General features: G+C 48.3%; 1 protein-coding gene across 1 annotated transcript in view; it reads right to left on the bottom strand.

The window, feature by feature from the left end:
* Window positions 1-21,433, bottom strand: part of mmp16a (matrix metallopeptidase 16a (membrane-inserted)) — a gene marked incomplete at its 5' end in the record, with an annotated part of 212,252 nt that overhangs the window by 13,399 nt on the left and 177,420 nt on the right. Inside the window, 3 exons of the mRNA XM_083655479.1 lie at window positions 7,487-7,602; window positions 8,541-8,691; window positions 20,855-20,993. Coding sequence (XP_083511605.1) covers window positions 7,487-7,602; window positions 8,541-8,691; window positions 20,855-20,993 — 406 coding nt within the window. The remainder of the gene's footprint in view (window positions 1-7,486; window positions 7,603-8,540; window positions 8,692-20,854; window positions 20,994-21,433) is intronic.

The raw sequence follows: 21,433 nt of genomic DNA, 5'->3' as shown, positions 1-21,433 counted from the left end.
GACGCAGCAAGGCTGGGTAGTGAGAGCTCTCGTTCTCACTCGTAAAACCCGGGTTGTAGTACAACCCTAACGTTTTACTTCGTTTCGAACTCAAGCTCTCACTCTAGTGCCAAATTCAACCGCCCTTGCTGCCGGGAGCACCCCACAGGGTGACCCGAAAGGCATCGGTGAACCACGGCCGTATGGCAACGTTCATGCCTGACCGTCTGACATATTAGAGCGGCAACGATACTACTTTCTTGCCACCGACAGCACCGCGTGCGCGAACCGGACACGTCGAAACTGTAGTACCTAACAACGTGTGATGAGAGGACCATGAGGCCGCGGCACACATGTCCTCCACCGAACACCACGCAACAACGCAGAGGATGTCGCAACACCCCGCGTAGAATGCGCCTTGATACCCTCCGGGGGTATCTTACCCACGGCAGAGTATGCCAAAGCGATCGCCTCCACTATCCAGTGTGATAAGCGATCCTTGGAAAGGGGCCCACCCTGGGCCTTCTGCCCAAAGCAGACCAACAACTGGTTTGTAGTGCGTAATGAACGCGTCCTGGCCACATAGGCCGAGAGCGCCCTTACGGGGCACAGCATTTGCAAGCGTCTCTCCTCACCCGAACTGAACGGCGGGGGACAGAATGCTGATAAGTCTATGACCATAGACCTAAAGCTGGAATAAATATTCTTAGGTTGGTAAGCCGGGTTAGGTCGCAACGTAACCCTGCGCCCATCATTCCCAAAACCCTACAGGCCTGCTGCACCGAGAGGGCAATCAGGTCACCAACTCTCTTTCCTGACGACAAGGCCAGCAGCAGCACGGTCTTTAAAGACAGAACCTTTAAATCGGCGGAGTCCAAGGGCTCAAACGGATGACCCGTTAGCCCGTCCAGCACCGTAACCAGGTCCCATTTGGGAAAAACACACCGTGACGACGGGCGCAGTTTACGCGCCCCCTTCATGAAGCGCGAGACCAAAGGGCACGCCCCCACGGGGCTCCCTTCAATTCCCATGTGGCAAGCAGAAATCGCGGCTACGTACACCTTAAGCGACTGCAGGGACTGACCCGCGTCAAGCAGGCTCTGAAGGAAACAGAGAACTGGTCGCACACTGCAGTTCACTGGATCCACGCCCTTACTTGTGCACCAACGCGTGTACTGAGTGCGGGTCGAAGCAGCCCTAGCACTCTGAATAGTGCATACCACATTATCGGGCAAGCCCTGGGCTAGCAACTGGTCCCGTTCAGGAGCCAGACTGCTAGCTTCCACCTGCCTGGGGAGGGGTGGAACATCTCCCCCTCCGCCTGGGATAGGAGATCGGCCCGTACCGGCAACGCCCAGGGCGGATCTTGCGCCAGGGAGACCAGGTCCGCAAACCATGTCTGCCTGGGCCAAAACAGACTAAAACGAGCCGGAGGCGCTGTTCCCTCACCCTGTCCAACACCTGACGGATCAGGGGGATCGGGGGAAACGCATAGAGCCCCTCCCTCGGCCACGCGTGCGCTAGCGCGTCGTGACCTAACGGGGGCTGTCCTCCTGGATCGAGAACCACAGTGTGTCGCGTGCCGCGATGCAAAGAGATCGACGCGGGCGCGACCAAACGTGTTCCATCACCTGAGGGTGGAGGCACCACTCCGTATAACCGGGATTGCCTCGAGACAGCAGGTCGGCCCCGTAATTCAGCCGTCCCGGCAGATAGACCGCTGACACTGAAAGGAGACGGGGATACGCCCACAGGTGAATCCCCGCTATGGTTCAGCGCCCCCGACCGCACACCACCCTGTTTGTTCAGGTGGGCGATCGCTGCCATATTGTCCGAGCGAATCAGAACATGGTGCCCATGTGTGAGCCGCTGGAAGTGTTACCTCCGCAGGCTGGGGGGACTGCGGAGGCAACGTTCTCTTTCGAGTCCGGCCGCACGCGGACTTGTCCGGCAGTGCAGTCCCCAGGAGAGCTCCCAACCAACAATGGGCCCACGGCGCCATTGATGGTGGGCTTGTCCTGAAGCAGAGCCAGGCGAATCGCCTTCAGCTCTAGAACGTTTATGTGGCGAAGCTCCTGAGCCTCCCACCGGCCGTTCGCCGAAAAATGCCCGCAAATCGCACCCCATCCCCAGAGGGAGGCGTCGGTGCGAATCACCATCCTGAGCGGGACAGGGCCCAACCGAGTACCTCTCGAGAGGTAACGGGGGTCCGCCCATATGGCCAGCGCCTGCCGGGCCTGACCTGTCAGAGGAACCCTGCGATGACCATCCCCGGCCGGGTCCAGACGAAGCCCGAGGAACCAGATTTGGACCACGGGCGCATGTGTAGCCTACCCAGTGGGAGCACATGCAGTGCTGAGGCCATCAGGCCCAACATCACTGTGCACTGATGCACTGACACCGAGGGCACAGACCTAACGTCCTTGGCTTGCTGTCCGCACCGTGCGAGCCTGTCGCTCTGGCGAAAGGCTCGCAGGGAGTCTAGCTCGAGCCCCAGGAAGGTCGCCGCCTGCGCTGGGACGAGGCAACTCTTCTGCCAGTTCACCAAAAACCCTAAGGTTTGCCGGTGATCGGTCACCACCTTGGTATGTTCCGTGGCACGGACCCTCGAGTCGGCCACTAAGAGAGCGTCGTCGAAATATATGAAGACGCGGATCCCCCTCGCGCGGAGGGGAGCCAAGGCTGTCTCCACGCACACCGTGAAGGTTCGCGGGCTCAAAGACATGCCGAATGGCAAGACACAGAACTCGTAAGCCTTCCCCAGGAAGGAGAACCTCAGGTATTTCCTGTGTCTCCTGACCACGTGGACATGGAAGAACGCATCTTTCAGATCCCCGGAAGTAAGAATCCCCCTGTCTCAACGCGTTGAACAGGCGGGGAAAGAGAGCATTCGGAACGGGAACTTCCTCAGCGTCTTGTTGAGACGCCGAAGGTCCAATTTTGGACGCATGGAGCCGTCCTTCTTGGGCACGACAAAGTACCTGTGGTAGAAACCCAAGCGCACCTCTGCCTTGGGAACCGAGCGAATCGCCCCTTTGGCGAGGAATGAATAACCTCCTTGTGGAGTATGTCCATGGACTCCCCCTCCACGGCTGGATCGGGGGTCCCGTCGAACGTGGGTGGGGGCCTGGCAAACTGTAGAGCGTATCCCTTCTCGAGGGTGCGCCGTAATGGGGACGGGGAACATAGATGCTCCCAGGTATCGAGCCTGTTGGACAAGATGGTCTCTTGTGGCCAAAGGAGCGGAACCCATCATGAGCATATTGTTGGGCACCGGGACCTTTTGATCCAGTACCCTGATGGGGGGGCGGGACGTGAGAGGCTACGCCCCCCTGCCGCATGGTCAGTTCCGTAGAAGCTGTGCATGCTGGGGGAGAATTTCTTACGCAAGCTCCGCCTACTGACGCGCCCCGTGGGTGCGTTGTATCGAAGTAACCCCCCCCCCCCCGCCGTGCGACTTTCGCAGGCTGGGGGGACTGCGGAGGTAACGTTCTCTCTCGAGTCCGGCCGCACCTGGACTTGTCCGACAGTGTGGTCCCCAGGAGAGCTCCCGACCAGCAATGGGCCCTCGGCGCCATTGATGGTGGGCTGTCCTAGGAGCCTCTAGCCGAGGCCAGGCCGTAGCCATGGACCAAGGCAAGCCTTGATGACGGGTATGAGACCCTGGGCGAGCTCCCGACCGAACTCGGGCCTTGGGCACCGAGGACGGTGGGCCTAAAGCTACAAGCCGCAGGCTGGCACTGAGCCCAGCCTTGGTGAGCCAACCGGTGAGCTTGACCTGAGCGCTACCAACCGAGGCCAGGCCGTGGCCATGGACCAAGGTGCGCTGTGCCCCCTGCCAGGCTCCCTGCGCTTGCAGGGGACACCCCAACAAAGGGAGTGCGACCCATGGAGAGCTGCCAACCACCCCGGGCCCTGGGCACCAAGGGCGGTGGGCTTGTCCTTAGAGCTACAAGCCAAAGGCTGGCACTGAGCCCAGACCTTGGCGAGCTGAAACCCCTGCTGGACGCTTAGCGCCAGCAAGGGGCGGTACGTCTATTGTAGACCATTTTAACGTTACTCCAGCCGGAGTAAACGTGCGCGTTCTACACGGAGGTAGCTCGCGCCCAATGTACTTAGCACACAGATACTAACTGCACGGGTGCACGCCAGCTATCTGCAACAATACTATCGTTCTGTGCTAAACAGTACTAATGCTATCTGCACGTATGCAAGCTAGCTTTCACACTTTTTTGAGAGCGGACCTTGGTCAGCTCTCAAGAGCTTAGCTGCGGCCCTGGGCATCGCCCCACGAACTGCTCCCTTGAAGGGCTCGCTCGTGAAGATAGCCCAGCAGCTGCAAGACGGAGGGTTCAAAGCGCCTGTGCAGCGTGCTCATGCCCAAGGCTGAACACGCACTTATTGTGCCGGTTCATACTCGGCCAATGTAGTTTTACACACGGCCCATCCCCTCGCTGACTTTCCCTGCTCAGTAGCACAAGAGAAAGCAGGAAGCTAATCACTAAATAGCAAGCTTCCGCAGGCCGCACCCTGTTAGCGGGAGTACCGTTTTAAGCAAGCTAGCAAACTAGCAAGAAGCACAGGCTAGACAGTAAGCAACCCGGAGGCTAGCGAACGTGCGCGTGCAACGGTAGCGTAAGCAGCAATAGCCCAGCCCGAAGGGAAGGCAATACCCCGTAAATACCCACAACCTGTTAACCCGAGAGAACAGGCGTGAACAAGCCACTAGCTAAGCTAGCGTAAGCACTGAGAGACAAGCGTGCGCTAGCACAAGCCTGCGCACAAGCCGGTGCAGCGAGTCTCTACCCTGAGTAACACGGGGAAGCGAGCGTGACCGCAAGCTGAAAGCCAGCGGCCCACAAAGCTAGTCAATCTCAGAAGAAACTCCTCAGAGGGAGTTACAATCTAGTAGATGCTATTTGCACGATGGCAAGCAACACTTAGCAGACAAGCAAGCTGGCTAAGATGGCGTAAGTACTGAGAGAAGCGGCTAACACACTCGTGTGGAGCGAGCTCACCTAGCTAGCGTATTCGCTCAGCTAATATCTCAGAGCGCCCCCTTCGGGGATGACGCCAGTAATAGCTACACTACAAGCAGTATGTAGGTCCCAGCAACGCCTGTGCAGCGTGCTCATGTGCACACATTAATTTCATTGTGCCGGTCGTAACCGGCCAGCGTAGCCTCACAGCTAACACAGCACCTAGCTGTCCCCCCTCTCTCTGCTAACAGGAATAACGGGGGTTATACCGTGTAAGCTAACTAACAGTAGCCTGCAATGGTAAGATAGCTGGAGTGCTACACAACGCTAGATGCTGGCTGCACGGGAGCAAGCTAGCTATCTAGCTAACTGGAGAGCATGGCTTCTAGCTACTACTCTCGCTTAGCGCCCTACACAGAGGTAGCTGGCGCCTAAGTACTTAGCACACAGACACTAACTGCACGTGTGCACGCTAGCTATCTGCCACAATACTGGGTGCGTTACCCTGTCTGGGGACGCAGCCTGCTAATTAGCCTATTGTTCTGTGCTACACACTACTGATGCTAATCACACGTATGCAACTAGCTTTCACAATTTTTGAGCGCAGACCTTGGTCGGCTCTCAAGCTTAATATTGGCTACGCCAGCCGGGGAAAACGTTAAGCACGCTACGCGGCGGTAGCCTCTTATACAGGTGTTAACTGTAAGAAAGACACTCTTAGCTTTAGATGACTTGATCCGACGCCGCTGGTGAAGAGAACAGGATCGGTGTCCCCGAAGCCTGCTTTACCTCGTCCACGCAAACCTCTCAAGGTGGGCAAATGAGACGGAACGAGCCTTATTTCTATAGCTACTGAGAGCGCTAACTTTGAGCTAACAACGGAGCTATTAGACAACACGTCCTCCTGCTGGCTGGAAGCAGCGATGAGTGGCGTTCCCGGGGCTGACAGGACGTGACGCAGTCACGTGGAACCACGTCAGCCCCAGGGGGGCACCACGCCACCTACGGGTGGGTGGTCGGTTTTAATTAAAAGTAATTTTTCGGAGCAAAATGACAGTCTTCCATAGGGCTGCGTGCGCAGCATACAAGGCACTAGAGTGAGAGCTTGAGTTCGAAACGAAGTAAAACCACCTGAAGCTTTCTTTGTTGGAGTCCAGGTATGTTTTACAAGAAAGTGCTCGTCATTGTCGATGATAACATTATCTGACCTAACAGTGGATACTCGCTTGCTTGCTGTGTACCGAGCTCAAAGTAGTAGGCTACGTTCTTTGTTTTACCCCCTGCATTGTCCGCTACAAAAACAACTCTCTTCTTCATGACGTTCATTTGTATTTCGCGCCGTGACCGCCGGAAGTGTTAACACGACCCGGAAGAATTTGGCCCACCCCGCGTCTGAACATAAGTTGAATAGTGAGTTAGAGTGACGTGTATGGATAATAAATGAGAGTGGTAGAGGAGGGCTGAGATAGGTTGAGCTATAGTGAGTTAGAGCCAGGTCAGCCCGGTGCCGGGGTCCATGCTCTGAAACGTGTTGCCTCACACCGTCCTCACCGCCATACTCAATTATGCCTGCTTATCTGGGTCAATGTTATGGGCGCGCCGCTTGACACACTGTCTGTCTCCGCACACAGCCAAATAAATGCCAGCTAACAAATATTACACTCGCGCGCACACGCGCACACACACACACACACACACACACACACACACACCCACACACACCCACACACGCGCGCGCACACACGCACGCAGCGAAACACACATGCGCGCAAATCTTTCCCCGGGATATCAATCCACCCTTCATGCTCCCACTGATGCTTGGTGGCCCTGTCCTCCCGGCAGACACGCCCGCTTGCAGCACTGGCATGGGATGGGCGGCGCAGATGGAGCAAGCGTTCGTCACCACCTGCCCCGCTTTTTCCAGCCCGGGTTGTGCCAAGACCAGGCCCGAACCCACCTGGCATAATGCATCCAATGGGGAAAGCTTTTTTTTTTTTTTTTTTTAGCTTCACGCCATCTGATTGGCCAACGGCGTGAGCTGTTTGAGTCATGACAGGTGATATGGTCCGCCTCCCCACCCTCAGCGAGGGCCAACTGGCTGAAACCAGAATGAGCGCCCAGTGGTGGTCTTGTCCTTTCTGCTTTCCACAGCTCTATTCCAACTGGGTCTTATGGCACACGGTGCTGGATGGACTGATTATGTAACATACTGCTTGTGAAACAAAACTAGAAACAAACTAAACTAAAGAGGCTGGCATTTCTTGGCAAGTTTACCTTGTGTCATCTCCCATTGGCAATATGCAAGCAGCTTAACCCCTTCCTATCAATCTAGTCCTCATGATGTTGCATATTAAAGCTCACCACCCACGAAGGCACAGTGACAGCGCAATAATCAGCACTACGCTGTTATACAGTACATAGCAGACAGTGTGTGTGTACCAGTGACTAGATGAAGTCGATAGGGCCTGGCACACGTATTTTACATACTGTTATTACCAAATGAGAGTATTAGGCAGGACAAATCGTACCATTGGCTTTGTCCACGAAGGCCCCCTGTGGCGATTCAGGCACACCCTTCCACACTGTGATGGGCTTGGGATAGCCAGGGTCCATAGTCCTCATGTCCTCATTGTACCGCCAGTATCTAGACAGGGACAAAACACAAACAAAGGAATGAAAAAGCACTTAATTTTATGCTGATATCCAGTATCTTTAACATTTCCCATTTTAATTTTCAACCTCAGCTCAGCTTGGGTTTACTATTTATCCTCCTTAGTTATTTTGGCCAAACAATTGTGACATAAAAGACAAACTACTCAAGGATGGATAGTTTTGCAAAGCTTTCATTTGGTGATTGAGTAGATAAAATCAGCAATGTCTGGGAATATCAAATTCAGCTTTGATGGACCTGGAACTTTTTGAAAGTGTGTGGACATACTTTAGCCCTGTTCGGAATCGGTCCCTATGACAGAAATAGTGGACTATTTTGTACTAGTGTCCAAATTCTTAACTGTTAAATTTGAGTCACTATATAGTCCACTATAAATACCCACAATGCACAGCGATTTCTAGTGAACAGCGAATGTACCCTACATTTTCGCCAGTATATTACAATGCAATGCGGTTGTCTTTACCGAAGGAGAAGAAAAAAGCCGCTAGCTTGCGAGCTAACAAGCTTGTGAGCTACTTGACCAGCACAGCTTGCTATTAGGAGAAAGCACCATAGTTGACAAAACCACACATGCACGTAATTAGATTTTCAACTATTTATTGGTGATTTAGCAGTCAAAACATGCAACATCAATTGAGGACACTTCGATTTGTTTATGTGATAGTGGGTGCAGATTGCTTGCGTCACATGAATACCTGGCGCATCTTGTGATGCAATGATCTTCAGAAAAGAAATCTGTGTAGTGTCACTATATAAACACTACATGGTTAATAGTGAGTGAACCATTCCGAACACGGCTTATGTGTTTTTTGCCCGTTCGCTCATTCAGTTCTACCTACCTGTCTACTTTCAGTTCTACCTACCTGTCCACTTTCAGTTCTACCTACCTGTCCACTTTCAGTTCTACCTACCTGTCTCCTTTAAAGAAGTAGGTCTTGGCCACGTCCTCCCACCAGACCGCGGTCTCGATGCTCTGCGTCGGCATGCCGTAGCCAAACTGGGAGATGTCCTGGGGGTATCCCGACTGCAGCACGGTGTCCTTAAACACCCAGAACTGCTTTCCTGGACACAAAGAGGGGGGGGGAGGGGGATTTAGAAGAGGGATGGCAACTGACAGCAGGGATTTACCTCCATCCAGGAGACTCACAGAAACAAGAAGATTCACAAGGGCAGATCCAAGCTTGTAACAAATGACAAGCAATAACCTGTTGCCTTGTGTCACAGTAGTTGGTGCTGATGTTGCCTTCATTTAACTCATTGAGTGCCAATGACGTCGATCGGCGTCAAAGTAAATAGTAATGTTCAGTGCCAATGACGTCGATCGGCGTCAAATGCGTTTTTTGACGGTGGGACGTGGATCAAAGCCTCAGGCATCTCCTGTACAAATATTGTAGCTATTGAAGGTGTATAACCTATTTTACGGACTCATTAGGTGGCGACAGTGCTCTCCAGATTAGAGAAAGGTCAGGAAAACAGCAGGAAAAAGCCCCGTGATGAAAGAGAAACCGCTCATGCTGCAGCCAGAGCCATATAGATTGCTCTGGCTGGAGCTGACGTTGGCTGCGAACAGCAGTCAATCCGCGCCCACAACTGTCTCTGCTGTATAGTTTCTCCACACGATTAGCCGCCAGAAAAGCAGCACCCGACGCCGAAGGGCCAAACCATTATCAGCAGTCCGGTTTGGCTTGTCCGTGTCGCGCTGGGAGCCGGCGCACAAAAACGGAGCACTCCGAAAATAGACGCTGGGTGCGTGAGGCTGTGTAGTGTGGGGAGGAGTTTGCAGCTGAGGGGGGGGAGAGGGGGGTGGGGCACGCAGGGCACCACACAACTACACCACGTCACTACATCAGAAAATATTAGCTTCAGACTCAGTGAATGTGCTTGAAATGCTTCATTTCACAAAAGGCGGAATATCTCAGCTTCTAATTTGAAATGCCTGTTTTTGCTGAAAACAACCTATCTTCTCCGGCTCATAACTAAAGAACGGAAAATGGTATCAATAACCTTTTTTTTGCTGATGATACAATAGAGTCTCCTCGTTCTTTGTGCGTGTTCGGTGTTTACATAGTAATATCACACAATATTCTGTGGGCCTCGAGAAATCACTGAAAACGCTTTGAAACTCTGGCACTGGGAGCGTCCGTTCTCCAAAAGTGGCTGGCACTCAATGAGTTAAAATAGGCCACATACATTGTGAGAAGTTGCCTTTAAAGTTGCCAGAATTAACTTTGAAGTTCTCCCAAATGAACATGTTTTTTTATGTTTTGTTAAGCCCTCCCCACTCCACGCATCTTATTTCTAGATTTGTGTGTCTGTTTGACAGCTGCATCAGGGCATCCACTGAGAGGATTAGAGAAGCGTGGCAGGAGGATTTATCTGAAATTATATGGGACAGAAGTCTGTCTGTGGTCCAACTCTGCTCAAGTAATAGCAGACAGCAGCTGATTCAATGTAAAGTCACTCACTGTCTTCATTATTCCAAGCATAGGTTGCACAAGATCTTCCCTTCTGTCTCACCACTATGTGATAGGTGTCGGGTGTCAGAGGGCACGCAGTCCCATGCTTCTTGGTTTTGCCCTTCACTATCTGGGTTCTGGGCCAAAATATTTGATTGGTACGGTACTCTAAGGCCTACAAAATAACCCTTCGCTGGAGGCGGAACTCGCCATTTTCGGCTGCTCGGAATCCTCTCTGCTCCTCCCTGCAGCTGTGCAACAGTCTCTGACACAGGGGACGACTGTCGCCAAGAGACTCATTCCGAAGGAATGGAAGTCACCTTCTTTCTAGCTGTGGTTGACGGACATGGTTTCAGTTATACGGATGGAGAGACTCAGGTTCCTGAGGACCAACTCACTCAAAAGATTTTCAACTACGTATCTGGGACCCATTTCCTAGCCTGGGTAAACCCATCCCCCACGTGACCTGCTCTCAGACCTGTTCTCAGTCACTATGCTAGTGACTGGGAACTGAGAGAGCAGGTCACGTGGGGGCTGGGTTTACCTAGGCTACCCATTTCCGGCCTACTTTGACAAGGTTAAGGGCGACGGCTGATATCTCATGGCCCCCTTGCGTGGGATCCCATGCACAACATCTATCTATATATAAAATTGAGTATGTGGGCGATATTTATATGTTTGTATGTTTCAATTCTGTGTCCGGCGGACGATCGTGCGATCGTGCTGAAACGTTCAGGGGGTGTAAAGGGCACCAGTGTGGGTGACCTGACAGAGCCAGATTTTTTAATTAGCTAATGATGTGATGTCATCAGTGATGTCATCAGTGATTATGTCAAAAGTGATGTCATAAGGGCGCACACACACAAGGAGGCATTGTGACAAGACTGATCAGTGATGTCATAGTGACATCAGTGATGATGGAGCCGGATCTTTGATGTGATGTCATATTGTCATTAGTGACGATGTCATCAGTGATGATGTCATCAGTGATGAGTCATCAGTGATGAGTCAGCAAACTCTGTCTGTTTCAGCCTTTGTCCCACTGATGATGTAATATACATTGTACAGTCTTATGACATAGCTGATGACATTATCAGTGGTATCACTCAAGGTAACAGCCTGTGTTTCAAGGCAATGACATCACTAATGATGTAACTGATGATGTCACAATGAAATTGATGTCATCATCGTGACCTATTTATTCACCTTATTCTTTGCCCATACAAGGACTCTTCTGCATGGCGTCATTTTGTAATCATCTTTCCGGTTTTAGACACGGAAGTAGATGACGCCTACCGTAGTCATTTTTAGACTTGCCAAAAAGCTGTTTTCAAGCAAAAAAAAAACTGTTTTAAAGTTTTAATATTTTTCGGGTGAGAACGTAACATACATGTGACAAGTTTATCAGAATAACGCCTATTTGGAAATATTTAACGAGCAGCGAGGACTGGGAGCGCTGGCTGTGCTGACCGGTTGGACTAGCTATCTGTCAAACCCTACTGTAGGCTACTGGCAGTGAGAAAACACTGTCGACGTGCTTTTGTAACTGACGTTAAATGCTGACCGGGTACAGCCATCGGCTCCTCGCAGCAGTAACGCTATGAACATGTAACTGAAGTTGGCTGCAGTGTAGCTTAATTCTGAATGTTGCCAAACTTCATTCATTATTATAGTGACGTTTTGTTTTGAAATTGGCCGCCAACTAGCGCTGAACCTGAAGAACGCGGAAGAGAGAAAAAGTGTGCGTGGTGAATAAGGTGAATAGAAGAATCATCAACTCGAAGTCCTGACAAAAGGGCTATGATTCCTGCTGAGAAAAAGCAAACTTCATGGGCCAGGGGAGCTACTGACCCCAAGGGCAGAACAGGCGAGCTACGGGCTTACAAGCACATGTTTGTTCTTTGTGCTCTAAAAGAAACTGGAAAATAAAATATTGAAGGGAAAAGAAAGTTGCCAGAGTTACTTTGGGAGCTTTTCAGTACAGGGGATTCAACCAGTAACCATTCAGCTAAAATGAAATTAAACATTTTTCTTACATGTTCTAGGCTTAGGGTTTAACACAGACCGGCTGTTAAGGTTAGGCTTTAACACAGATCTGGCTGTTAGAGCATTTTTGGTATAAACGTAAGGGAGGACAGTCACAATGAATTTGTTTTAATCATTTTATATTACATGGGTTTCCCCCCTTTCTCCCGCCTGCCCTCCCCCCTTCCTGTGGAGTAATTAGGTTAAACAGCATGTTTTTGACCCCCTCCGACCCCAGGAAGTGGTTTTCCTCCTGGCTGGTGGGGGTCTGGGGTGGGTTAGGAGGAAGTGGGGGTCTGGGGTGGGCTAGGAGGAAGTGGGGGGTGGGGTGGGGAGAGAAAGCCATGTTAATAAAGTGAATACGACAGAGGAGGGGGCATTACTGTGTGAAGGCAGGGGGGAAGACAGAGGAAGAGAGATAGATAGAGAAGACAGATCGAGGAAAATAACTAGAGTATCAAATATTTTGGCTTGTGAAAGATGCTGAATCATGACACACACACACACACACACACACACACACACACACACACACACACACACACGCGCACACACACACACACACACACACACACACACACACACACACACACACACACACACACGTTTGTATTGGAATATAGCCCAAAGGCTGTAAATACTCTTTTCCTTATTTCATGCCAGGGAAAACATTCAGTCATCACAAGATCCACAACCATTGTAAATATGATATATTTGTAAATCAGAAACTTTTTACACATTTTCAATAATCTCAGGTTTCACAACAATCACTTCTTGTCTATGACACTGTGTCCTTGTTCTCTTCTCTTCTCTGTCTGCTGTTGCGAAAATCAATGTAGTACTTAAATGGAAGATCAACCCCAACACAGAATGCACAAATGCTCTTCTTATGTTCTTGGACAGCTCAATCAATAGCTGTGAACATGAGCAGCTCTCGCCCAAAGCCAGAATCTAGAGGATCCAAGCTTCGGATGTGCATAGAAGCCGAAGACAAATTTCTATTTTTGCTTGTTAATTACCTCCACCAAGGAGGTTATGTTTTCGGTGCCTTTTGTCTGTTTGTTAGTAGGATTACGGAAAAAGTACTGGGCCTATTTTCATGAAACTTGGTGGAAGCCTGGAAGGGTGTAGCATGGGCCAAGGAAGAACCCATTACATTTTGGAGTGGATCAGATACAGGTCAGGGCTAGGGAAAAAGGGTCCGTAGCTACTGTATAGGGATGGAAAGGTCGTAGAGTCGGGATTCGAGGGGTGGGTAGGGGGAGTGGCTGGGGGGATGCGGAGTTTTTGTGAATAATTCTTAGAATTTATTTTAACCTGCATTAAGAACATCATGACAAATCAGATGTAAGACAAGTCGACTGGTTGACTTTGAAATGCTTTCCTGTGGTTGTCTGAGCTTTCTGGCACTCAATTCACATGGCTTATTTGGCTAATCCCACCCATCTGGCACTTACGTAAGACAACACAAACCTTTAACACGTATTTCTATGACTTGGCTCTGGTGAGGGGATAGGTTTCTATGACTTGGCTCTGGTGAGGGGAGGTAGGTTTGTATGACTTGGCTCTGGTGAGGGGAGGTATGTTTCTATGACTTGGCTCTGGTGAGGGGAGGTATGTTTCTATGACTTGGCTCTGGTGAGGGGATAGGTTTCTATGACTTGGCTCTGGTGAGGGGAGGTATGTTTCTATGACTTGGCTCTGGTGAGGAGGCAGGTTTCTATGACTTGGCTCTGGTGAGGGGATAGGTTTCTATGACTTGGCTCTGGTGAGGGGAGGTATGTTTCTATGACTTGGCTCTGGTGAGGAGGCAGGTTTCTATGACTTGGCTCTGGTGAGGGGAGGTAGGTTTCTATGATTTGGCTCTGGTGAGGGGAGGTAGGTTTCTATGACTTGGCTCTGGTGAGGGGAGGTAGGTTTCTATGATTTGGCTCTGGTGAGGGGAGGTAGGTTTCTATGACTTGGCTCTGGTGAGGGGAGGTAAGTTTCTATGATTTGGCTCTGGTGAGGGGAGGTAGGTTTCTATGACTTGGCTCTGGTGAGGGGAGGTAGGTTTCTATGACTTGGCTCTGGTGAGGGGAGGTAGGTTTCTATGACTTGGCTCTGGTGAGGGGAGGTAGGTTTCTATGACTTGGCTCTGGTGAGGGGAGGTAGGTTTCTATGACTTGGCTCTGGTGAGGGGAGGTAGTTTTCTATGACTTGGCTCTGGTGAGGTGAGGTAGGTAGGTAGATGCAGGGATGGAGGAAGACAGAGGGGAAGGGAGGACCATAGGACAGGGTGTTGGTTGTCTCTAACTGGGAAGGCAGTGGCCTCTTCTTGGAAAGGAAATTTCACCTCGAAATGTCGTTTCACCTCGGTCTTTAAGGCCAGTTCAGATCAATGATTTGCAATGAGACAAAGCGGTTTTAGAATGTTGTAGAGAAAATTGCAGCGGTGTGAACTAGGGGGTTCACAGACTAGTCCACTATCAAAACTACTAGTCGACACTGTGCATCATAGCCGACAACAGAGGCAGACTGCAGCGGATCATACGGTCAGCCAAGAAGATCATTAGCTGCAACCTTCCGTCTCTCCAGGACCTGTACAAAGTCAGGACCAAGACGCGGGTCCTGGTCACCATCTTTTCCAAAGACTTCCACTCGGCAAAAGGTTCCGGTGTATTGGAGGTGCTGGCCTATGTAGAGCGGTGAGGGCTGAGGGGCTGCTGTGATGTAGTGGAGGTGCTGGCGTCTGCTGTAATGAATAATCCCCTGCTTGCTCTCAACAGAGTGTGAAGGGAAGGTTCCCAACAGAGAGCCCTCCACCTCCACACACACACACACACACACACACACACACACACACACACACACACACACACACACACACACACACACACGCACACGATCACAAACATTTATCTTCCATTCATACTCGCCTACTTTGACCGATTTGAAACATTTCAATGGATTTGTGCTTAGCTCAGCTAGTACTTTTAAGTGTTATAAAGGAAATTATAAAATTCCACTGTGGACATTAATGGGTTAATCACATTCTCAGGCCAGACTTTCACTGTCTGGAAAACACCTCTCAAATTTCCGTGGTATTCCAGAAATGCCATGACTAGTGGGAACCCTGACACACACACACACACACACACACGCACGCACGCACGCACGCACACACACACACACACACACACACACACACACACACACACACACACACACACACACACACACACACACACACACACACACACACACACACACACACACACTCCTGCGGAATTAGATGGAAGGCCAGCATGAGGAGTCTCTACTCTAGTTTTCTACTGGGATCTGTCTGTTGAAGGGGAATGGGTATCCGGAATTTTTGATTTATTACAGGAGTGTGGTCTTGAAGATTTTTTTTTTAAAAGAGTGTTTGTGAATGTGGAGGATTTCAAATACAAAAGCCGGGCTAAATGCCTACAGTTTTGGGCCGAATAAATTTGGCAGAAGCCAAAACTAAGAACCTACTGTTTATTTAAAAAAAGATTATAAATGTGAAAAATATGTTACTACGGCCCTACTTTATATATGTGCTTTTGATAATAGAAAATGTAACTCAATTTGTAACTTGTGTTACTTGACAAAGTAACTGGTATAATATTACTGAAATCCTATTGTAATAAGTTATATTACTGAGTTATTGCCAAAAGTTATATATTACATGTAATATATTACTTTTGTACATTACATTCATACAGCACTAAGCTTATCAGTGTCTCATGACTCAGCCATCTGTGCATTGCTTTCACATAGCAGGAATGCTTTGACCTCAGATGGCTCCTCTGCCCTCTGCTCGTATGGAGACAGACAGGATAAGGCCTTCTGGGAAATCAGCTATGGGTATTCAGATGAAAAATTACATTCTGTTAGTATGAATGTTCCAAATCTGTGCGCAATCCCGTTTGCTAAATTCTATGCGGCGCTAGAAGAGAAAGTGGTGGGAAAAAAGAAGGCACAGAAATCAAACTTCCAGGGCTTGCGGTGCACATGGGACAAGTAGGGTTTCCAGGAACTGCTTAGTGTTGAAAATAGAAATGAGTCTCGAAGATTTGTAGTTTTTATCCCAAAAGAGGTTTCATTGCTTACCTATCTCTCCTTTCATCAACACCCGCCCTGTCTCTCTCTCTCTCTCTCTTCTTCTCTGTCTCTCTCTCTTTCTACGGGAGTCCACTGGTGGCAATGGCAGTGATTTTCAGAGTTATTCTGCTGCAGACCTGCTAACAACTGCAATAAAATAAAGCTAATGCATACGACTACTACTCCTAATCATAATGACAATATCCAAGTCAAAACAGGGATTTATGGGAGATTTCCCCAGTGAGCCGTAGTGAGCCTTGGCTGGAGGAAAAATACTGCTTTAATCTCTCCTAGATTTACATTGAGCTCACATACCCAGATAAGCTCAAGGGAGCATGCTCATATTAAATACCATTAAATACAACTTACTGTAGATAAAAACGCATGGCATATGTTCCAGAGTACTGACACACACATTACAAACGCATGGAGTATAAAAAGGCACGCTCATATAATATACATATATACCCTACAGCAGTGGTTCCCAACCTTTTTACACCAAGTTTATTTGTTTGTTTATATAAACGGATCCCCATTAGCTGACGCCGTAACGTCAGCTAGTCTTCCTGGGGTCCAAGACATTAAAATACATTTAATACAATAATAAAACGTTATCAGTGTATTACAAAGAACTAATAAAAATTGAAAAAAAATCATTTTTACAAAACTCTAGTATTGCATAAAAAAAAATCAACAATAAGAATACAACAGATTAAAAAAGCACTATCAAGCTGTTATGTAAGAGTGTTAAGTTGAGTGTTGAGTGTTAAGTATATGAAGCCGAAGTTTCCTTTTAAAACAGGCTTTTTCTCTGGTGTTTCGAATCTCATTTGGAAGACTATTCCAAAGTACAATAGACCTATAAAATGCAGCTCTCTTCATGGAATTGGACTGTGGTCGAGGTAAGCTTATCTGTCCATCACTCGCCCCCCGAGTGGAATATGTGTGAATATCTGTGCAGCAAGTTATGTTACTATAAAAAAAATTAGGAGTCTGGGTGTTAATGACTCTATGAAAAAAAAAAAGAAAAAAAAAAAGAAAAAAGTACCACCTGAGAAAGTAGTTGGCTCTCCAAGTACCACCATATGACCGACGTTAAAATACAGTCTATTCAGCTATGCACAGTTCACGCAGGAGGCAAATTTATTCCAACCTGCAGCCTATGTGCAACCTGCAGCAGCTGCACTTGTGCTGGGTTGACTGCTGTCTTCACCTCCTTGTGCTTCATCGTTGCTGCTCTCCTCTACTACAGCTCTTTTACGATTCCCTCCCGTTTTGATCCACTTTAGCATCCCTCCTCGTCTTTGTTCACCACTTGTGTAACCATGCGGGGCGGGCAGGTAATTGTGCATGCGCAACAGGTATAGTGTCCGTCAGAAACAAATATTTGTTTCTAAATCTCAAGACAACAAAATAAACCTCAAATTCAATGATCACAAGTTTATTTTCATTCGTAGTATTATTTTGATAGATAAACATGTTTTACAATTGATTTTAAAGTTGGGTTTATTTCATAATTTAAACATTGGGATTCCAGGGATCAAGTACCACCAGCAGGGGGGGGGCGCAAGTACCACCTACCTTGAGAAACACTGCCAATAATATTAATAATAATAATTATTATTTCACTTTCACATGTTTGAAAACTACTACTAATGACCACCATGGATTTTGCACATTTTTTTTTTTTTTTTTCACAGAGCCTTCCAAGTACCACCAGCAGGGGGCGCAAGTACCACCTACGGTACGCGTACCGTAGGTTGGGAACCACTGCCCTACATAAAGCAACATGACAGCCATGCAAATAGAACATGTCTGGTTAGTTCCTGCACATGTATAAGCATGAAATACATGACAGGAGAAGTGTTGATGTAAACCAGCATGGTGTAGACATGTAAGGTTTAGATTTCAAAACGACTGGATGGACAAGAGGAATCAAAGCTTTTAAAGTCCCTAGAAACCAAATTCAGAGATTTGTTTCGAAACACATTACAAGTGAAAAGTTTTAGCACTATAGTACTGAATTGTGGAGTTAGATTGTTTTTCAGTTTTTCACCATTTCTGTGATCATGATTTTTTGGGCGAGCCTGAAGAGAGGCCTGAGTACGGCAACCATTAGGGCATCCTCCTCCATCAGAGTAAGCGTTGTCAGTTGTCCTGTCTCCTAGTAAACCTTGTCGAGTGTGCTCTGAAACACCTTCAGTCCTCACACGAAAACGCTGTCATTCTTCCTGTTCCTGTCATTACTGTTTCACTCCTCACATGTCAGCCATTGCACAATACGGCGTCACTCATCAGTCATCAGTAGGGATGGGTAACGATACTACTACTCTTATCGATACTGCTTATCGATCCAGTACTTTAAGGGTACTCTTATCGGTACTTTTTGTTATTTTTAAGAGAGAAAAAACCTGAAAAAAATGGGTCTGGTTGTCTTTTCATTATTTTTAAGGGGAGAAAGAAAAAAAAGTTGCAAAATCTTAATGGGTGCGTTTTTATTATTAATTTAAATATCCAGCATTACATAAGAATTTAAACCCCCTCCCACTGCCAATACCAACATTCAGCTAGGGAAAGCATAAATAAAGCACGACAGTATCTGTCTGCTGCACTTGCCCCCAAATCACTAAATCTTCCCCTGCTCTGGAAGTAACATTTCTTTATGACAACTGAGAAATGATGCTCTGTTGATTTATTTCAGACTGGGTTTTTGATGATTAACACACCCAGAGCTGGATAATGTTTGTTTACTACTCTCATCTTAATCATCCATGTTCACATAGTCCTACCTGATGACGAGGTGGGTCCGTGTATCGGGGGTAACCACAAGTGGGTCATTATTGACAGATGATGAAGTTGTGTGAGGTAGCTTGTCGAAAACTGTGCATTTCTCCGTTTGTACCTATTTGATGCATTTCGTCTTTGGCTAAGTGTTTAGACAAATTGCTTGTGTTTCCACCGTTGCTAGTGAACGATTTATCGCACTTATGACAACGTGACTTGTCAGCATCAACTCGAGTGAAGTACAACCAGACTTTTGATCGCTCCGTTCTTTCTTAACGTGTTGCGGTGTCTCCTCGGCTCTGCCTTCCCTAATCAGTGTGTGTAGTGTGTGCATGTGTGTGTGCTGCCCGCCCAGCCCCTCTCGGCTCCTCGCTGGCAGCTGAGCTGCTGCCTGTCTCTCCTCTGAGAGAGAGAGAAAGCAACACAGAAAAGAAAAGAGGATCTCTTTTCTCATTCGGAAATCGCAAAAAACACATCAGCATGTCTTACGGAGTTGGTGCGATAAATGTGCAAAACAACGTTTATGTAGCAAATAAATAGGAAATCAATTTTCTTAATTTCTCCAGTACCGATAAGAGAACCGTTAACATGAAAGCTTATTGATCCTTCGGTATCTCGAAATCCGGCCCCGGGGCCCGTTTGGTACCGGGTCTCGGTACCCATCCCTAGTCATCAATCCTCACTCGTCAGTCATCACTCGTCAGTCATCAGTCCTCACTCGTCAGTCATCCCTCCTCACGTCTCACACGAAAACGCTGTCATTCCTCCTACAACGTGCCTCACTTATCACTCAAACTAGCTGTCAGTCATCACTCCTCACGTCTCACATGAAAACGCTGTCATTCGTTGTTTTTGGTTGTTCTTCCGTGTGTGATGAGTTTGAGTATTAACTGAGGCATGTTGCAGGAGAAATGACAGCGTTTTCGTGTGAGACATGAGGAGTGATGACTGACAGCTAGTTTGAGTGATAAGTGATGACTGACGAGTGAGGAGTGATGACTGACGAGTGAGGACTGATGACTGACGAGTGATGACTGACGAGTGATGACTGATGAGTGAGGACTGATGACTGATGAGTGATGACTGATGAGTGAGGACTGATGACTGACGAGTGATGACTGACGAGTGATGACTGACGACTGACGAGTGAGGACTGATGACTGACGAGTGATGACTGACGAGTGAGGACTGATGACTGACGAGTGATGACTGACGAGTGAGGACTGATGACTGACCAGTGACGCCGTATTGTGCGATGACTGACGTGTGAGGAGTGAAACAGTAATGCAGGAAGAATGACAGCGTTTTCGTGTGAGGACTGAAGGTGTTTCAGAGCACACTTGATATGGTTTACTAGGAGACATGACAACTGACAACGCTTAGACTGAGGAATGACAGCCTATACTCTGATGGACGAGGACGCCCTAAAATGGTTGCCGTACCTGAGAGGTCTCTCGATGATGCGAAGGAGCCATACTTACGGCCCCTCCCCTAACACTAACACTATACAGTATATATAATGGCTGAAGTGCCTCTACCCCGGAATTTCAAAAAATGCATCAGAATGTATCAACTTTCACTGTTGCACTGGGAGCAATTCAGCAGACACACCACCACAGTTTCAGAGCAGAGAATACTGCTTAGTTTTTCATGATTTTGAAATCTATTTTTATATACTTGGTGACATTTTTAATCATCCAAATTTGGCTGGGTGGTCAATAACACATTTTTCTGTGGTGTAGCAAACTCAAAACACATTTATTTGTTGTTTCCAGGGACATTAAGTGTCTCGCACAGTGAAATGGCAACTACATGTACAATGATGATGGCGGTGTAGTGTGTGTCTTTACCTTTGAAGAAGACAAACTTGCCCTCGCTGTTCTCATAGACTGCATCGATCTTGGGCGGCAGGCCTCTCCAGAAGACGTTGATGAGCATGGGGTAGCCCGGCATCACCGAGTTATCTCTCACTCGCCAAAACCAGTGGTCCTGAGGGAGAGGAGAGGAGAGGACCTCTTTAGGAGACAAAGGACAAAACATGGTCGAACATGGCTCTACTCATACCCATTTCACACCAAGGGTCCAACCAGGGATATTCCCAGGTTGATTTTGGGTATGAAAGGGTTAACCCCTTATTACTGTAATTGTTGTGTCAGCTAGATGTAGCTAGACATTCTCTGTGAAGCCCTCTGAGACATGCTTGTGAATTAGGGCTATACAAATAAACTTGACTTGACTTAACCCGGGTTGCTAGACTTGGCTTGGTGACCCACCTTCGACCAGGGTAGACCAAGGGTTGATTTCAGTGTGATGGCAGCACCCGGATTGCTATTTGTTAAACTAATATGCTAGCCTAATTGTTATGCATCTCTCCCAGGTTGTGACCCAGGTCAGGTCTGAATAGGCCCTTTTCACAGCAGCCATTTTGT

Source organism: Poromitra crassiceps (assembly GCF_964638095.1).
Source record: "Poromitra crassiceps genome assembly, chromosome: 2".
Classification (NCBI taxonomy): Eukaryota; Metazoa; Chordata; class Actinopteri; order Beryciformes; family Melamphaidae; genus Poromitra; species Poromitra crassiceps.
The sequence above is the reverse complement of the archived record's forward strand: the minus strand, read 5'-3'. Positions and strand labels throughout refer to the sequence as shown.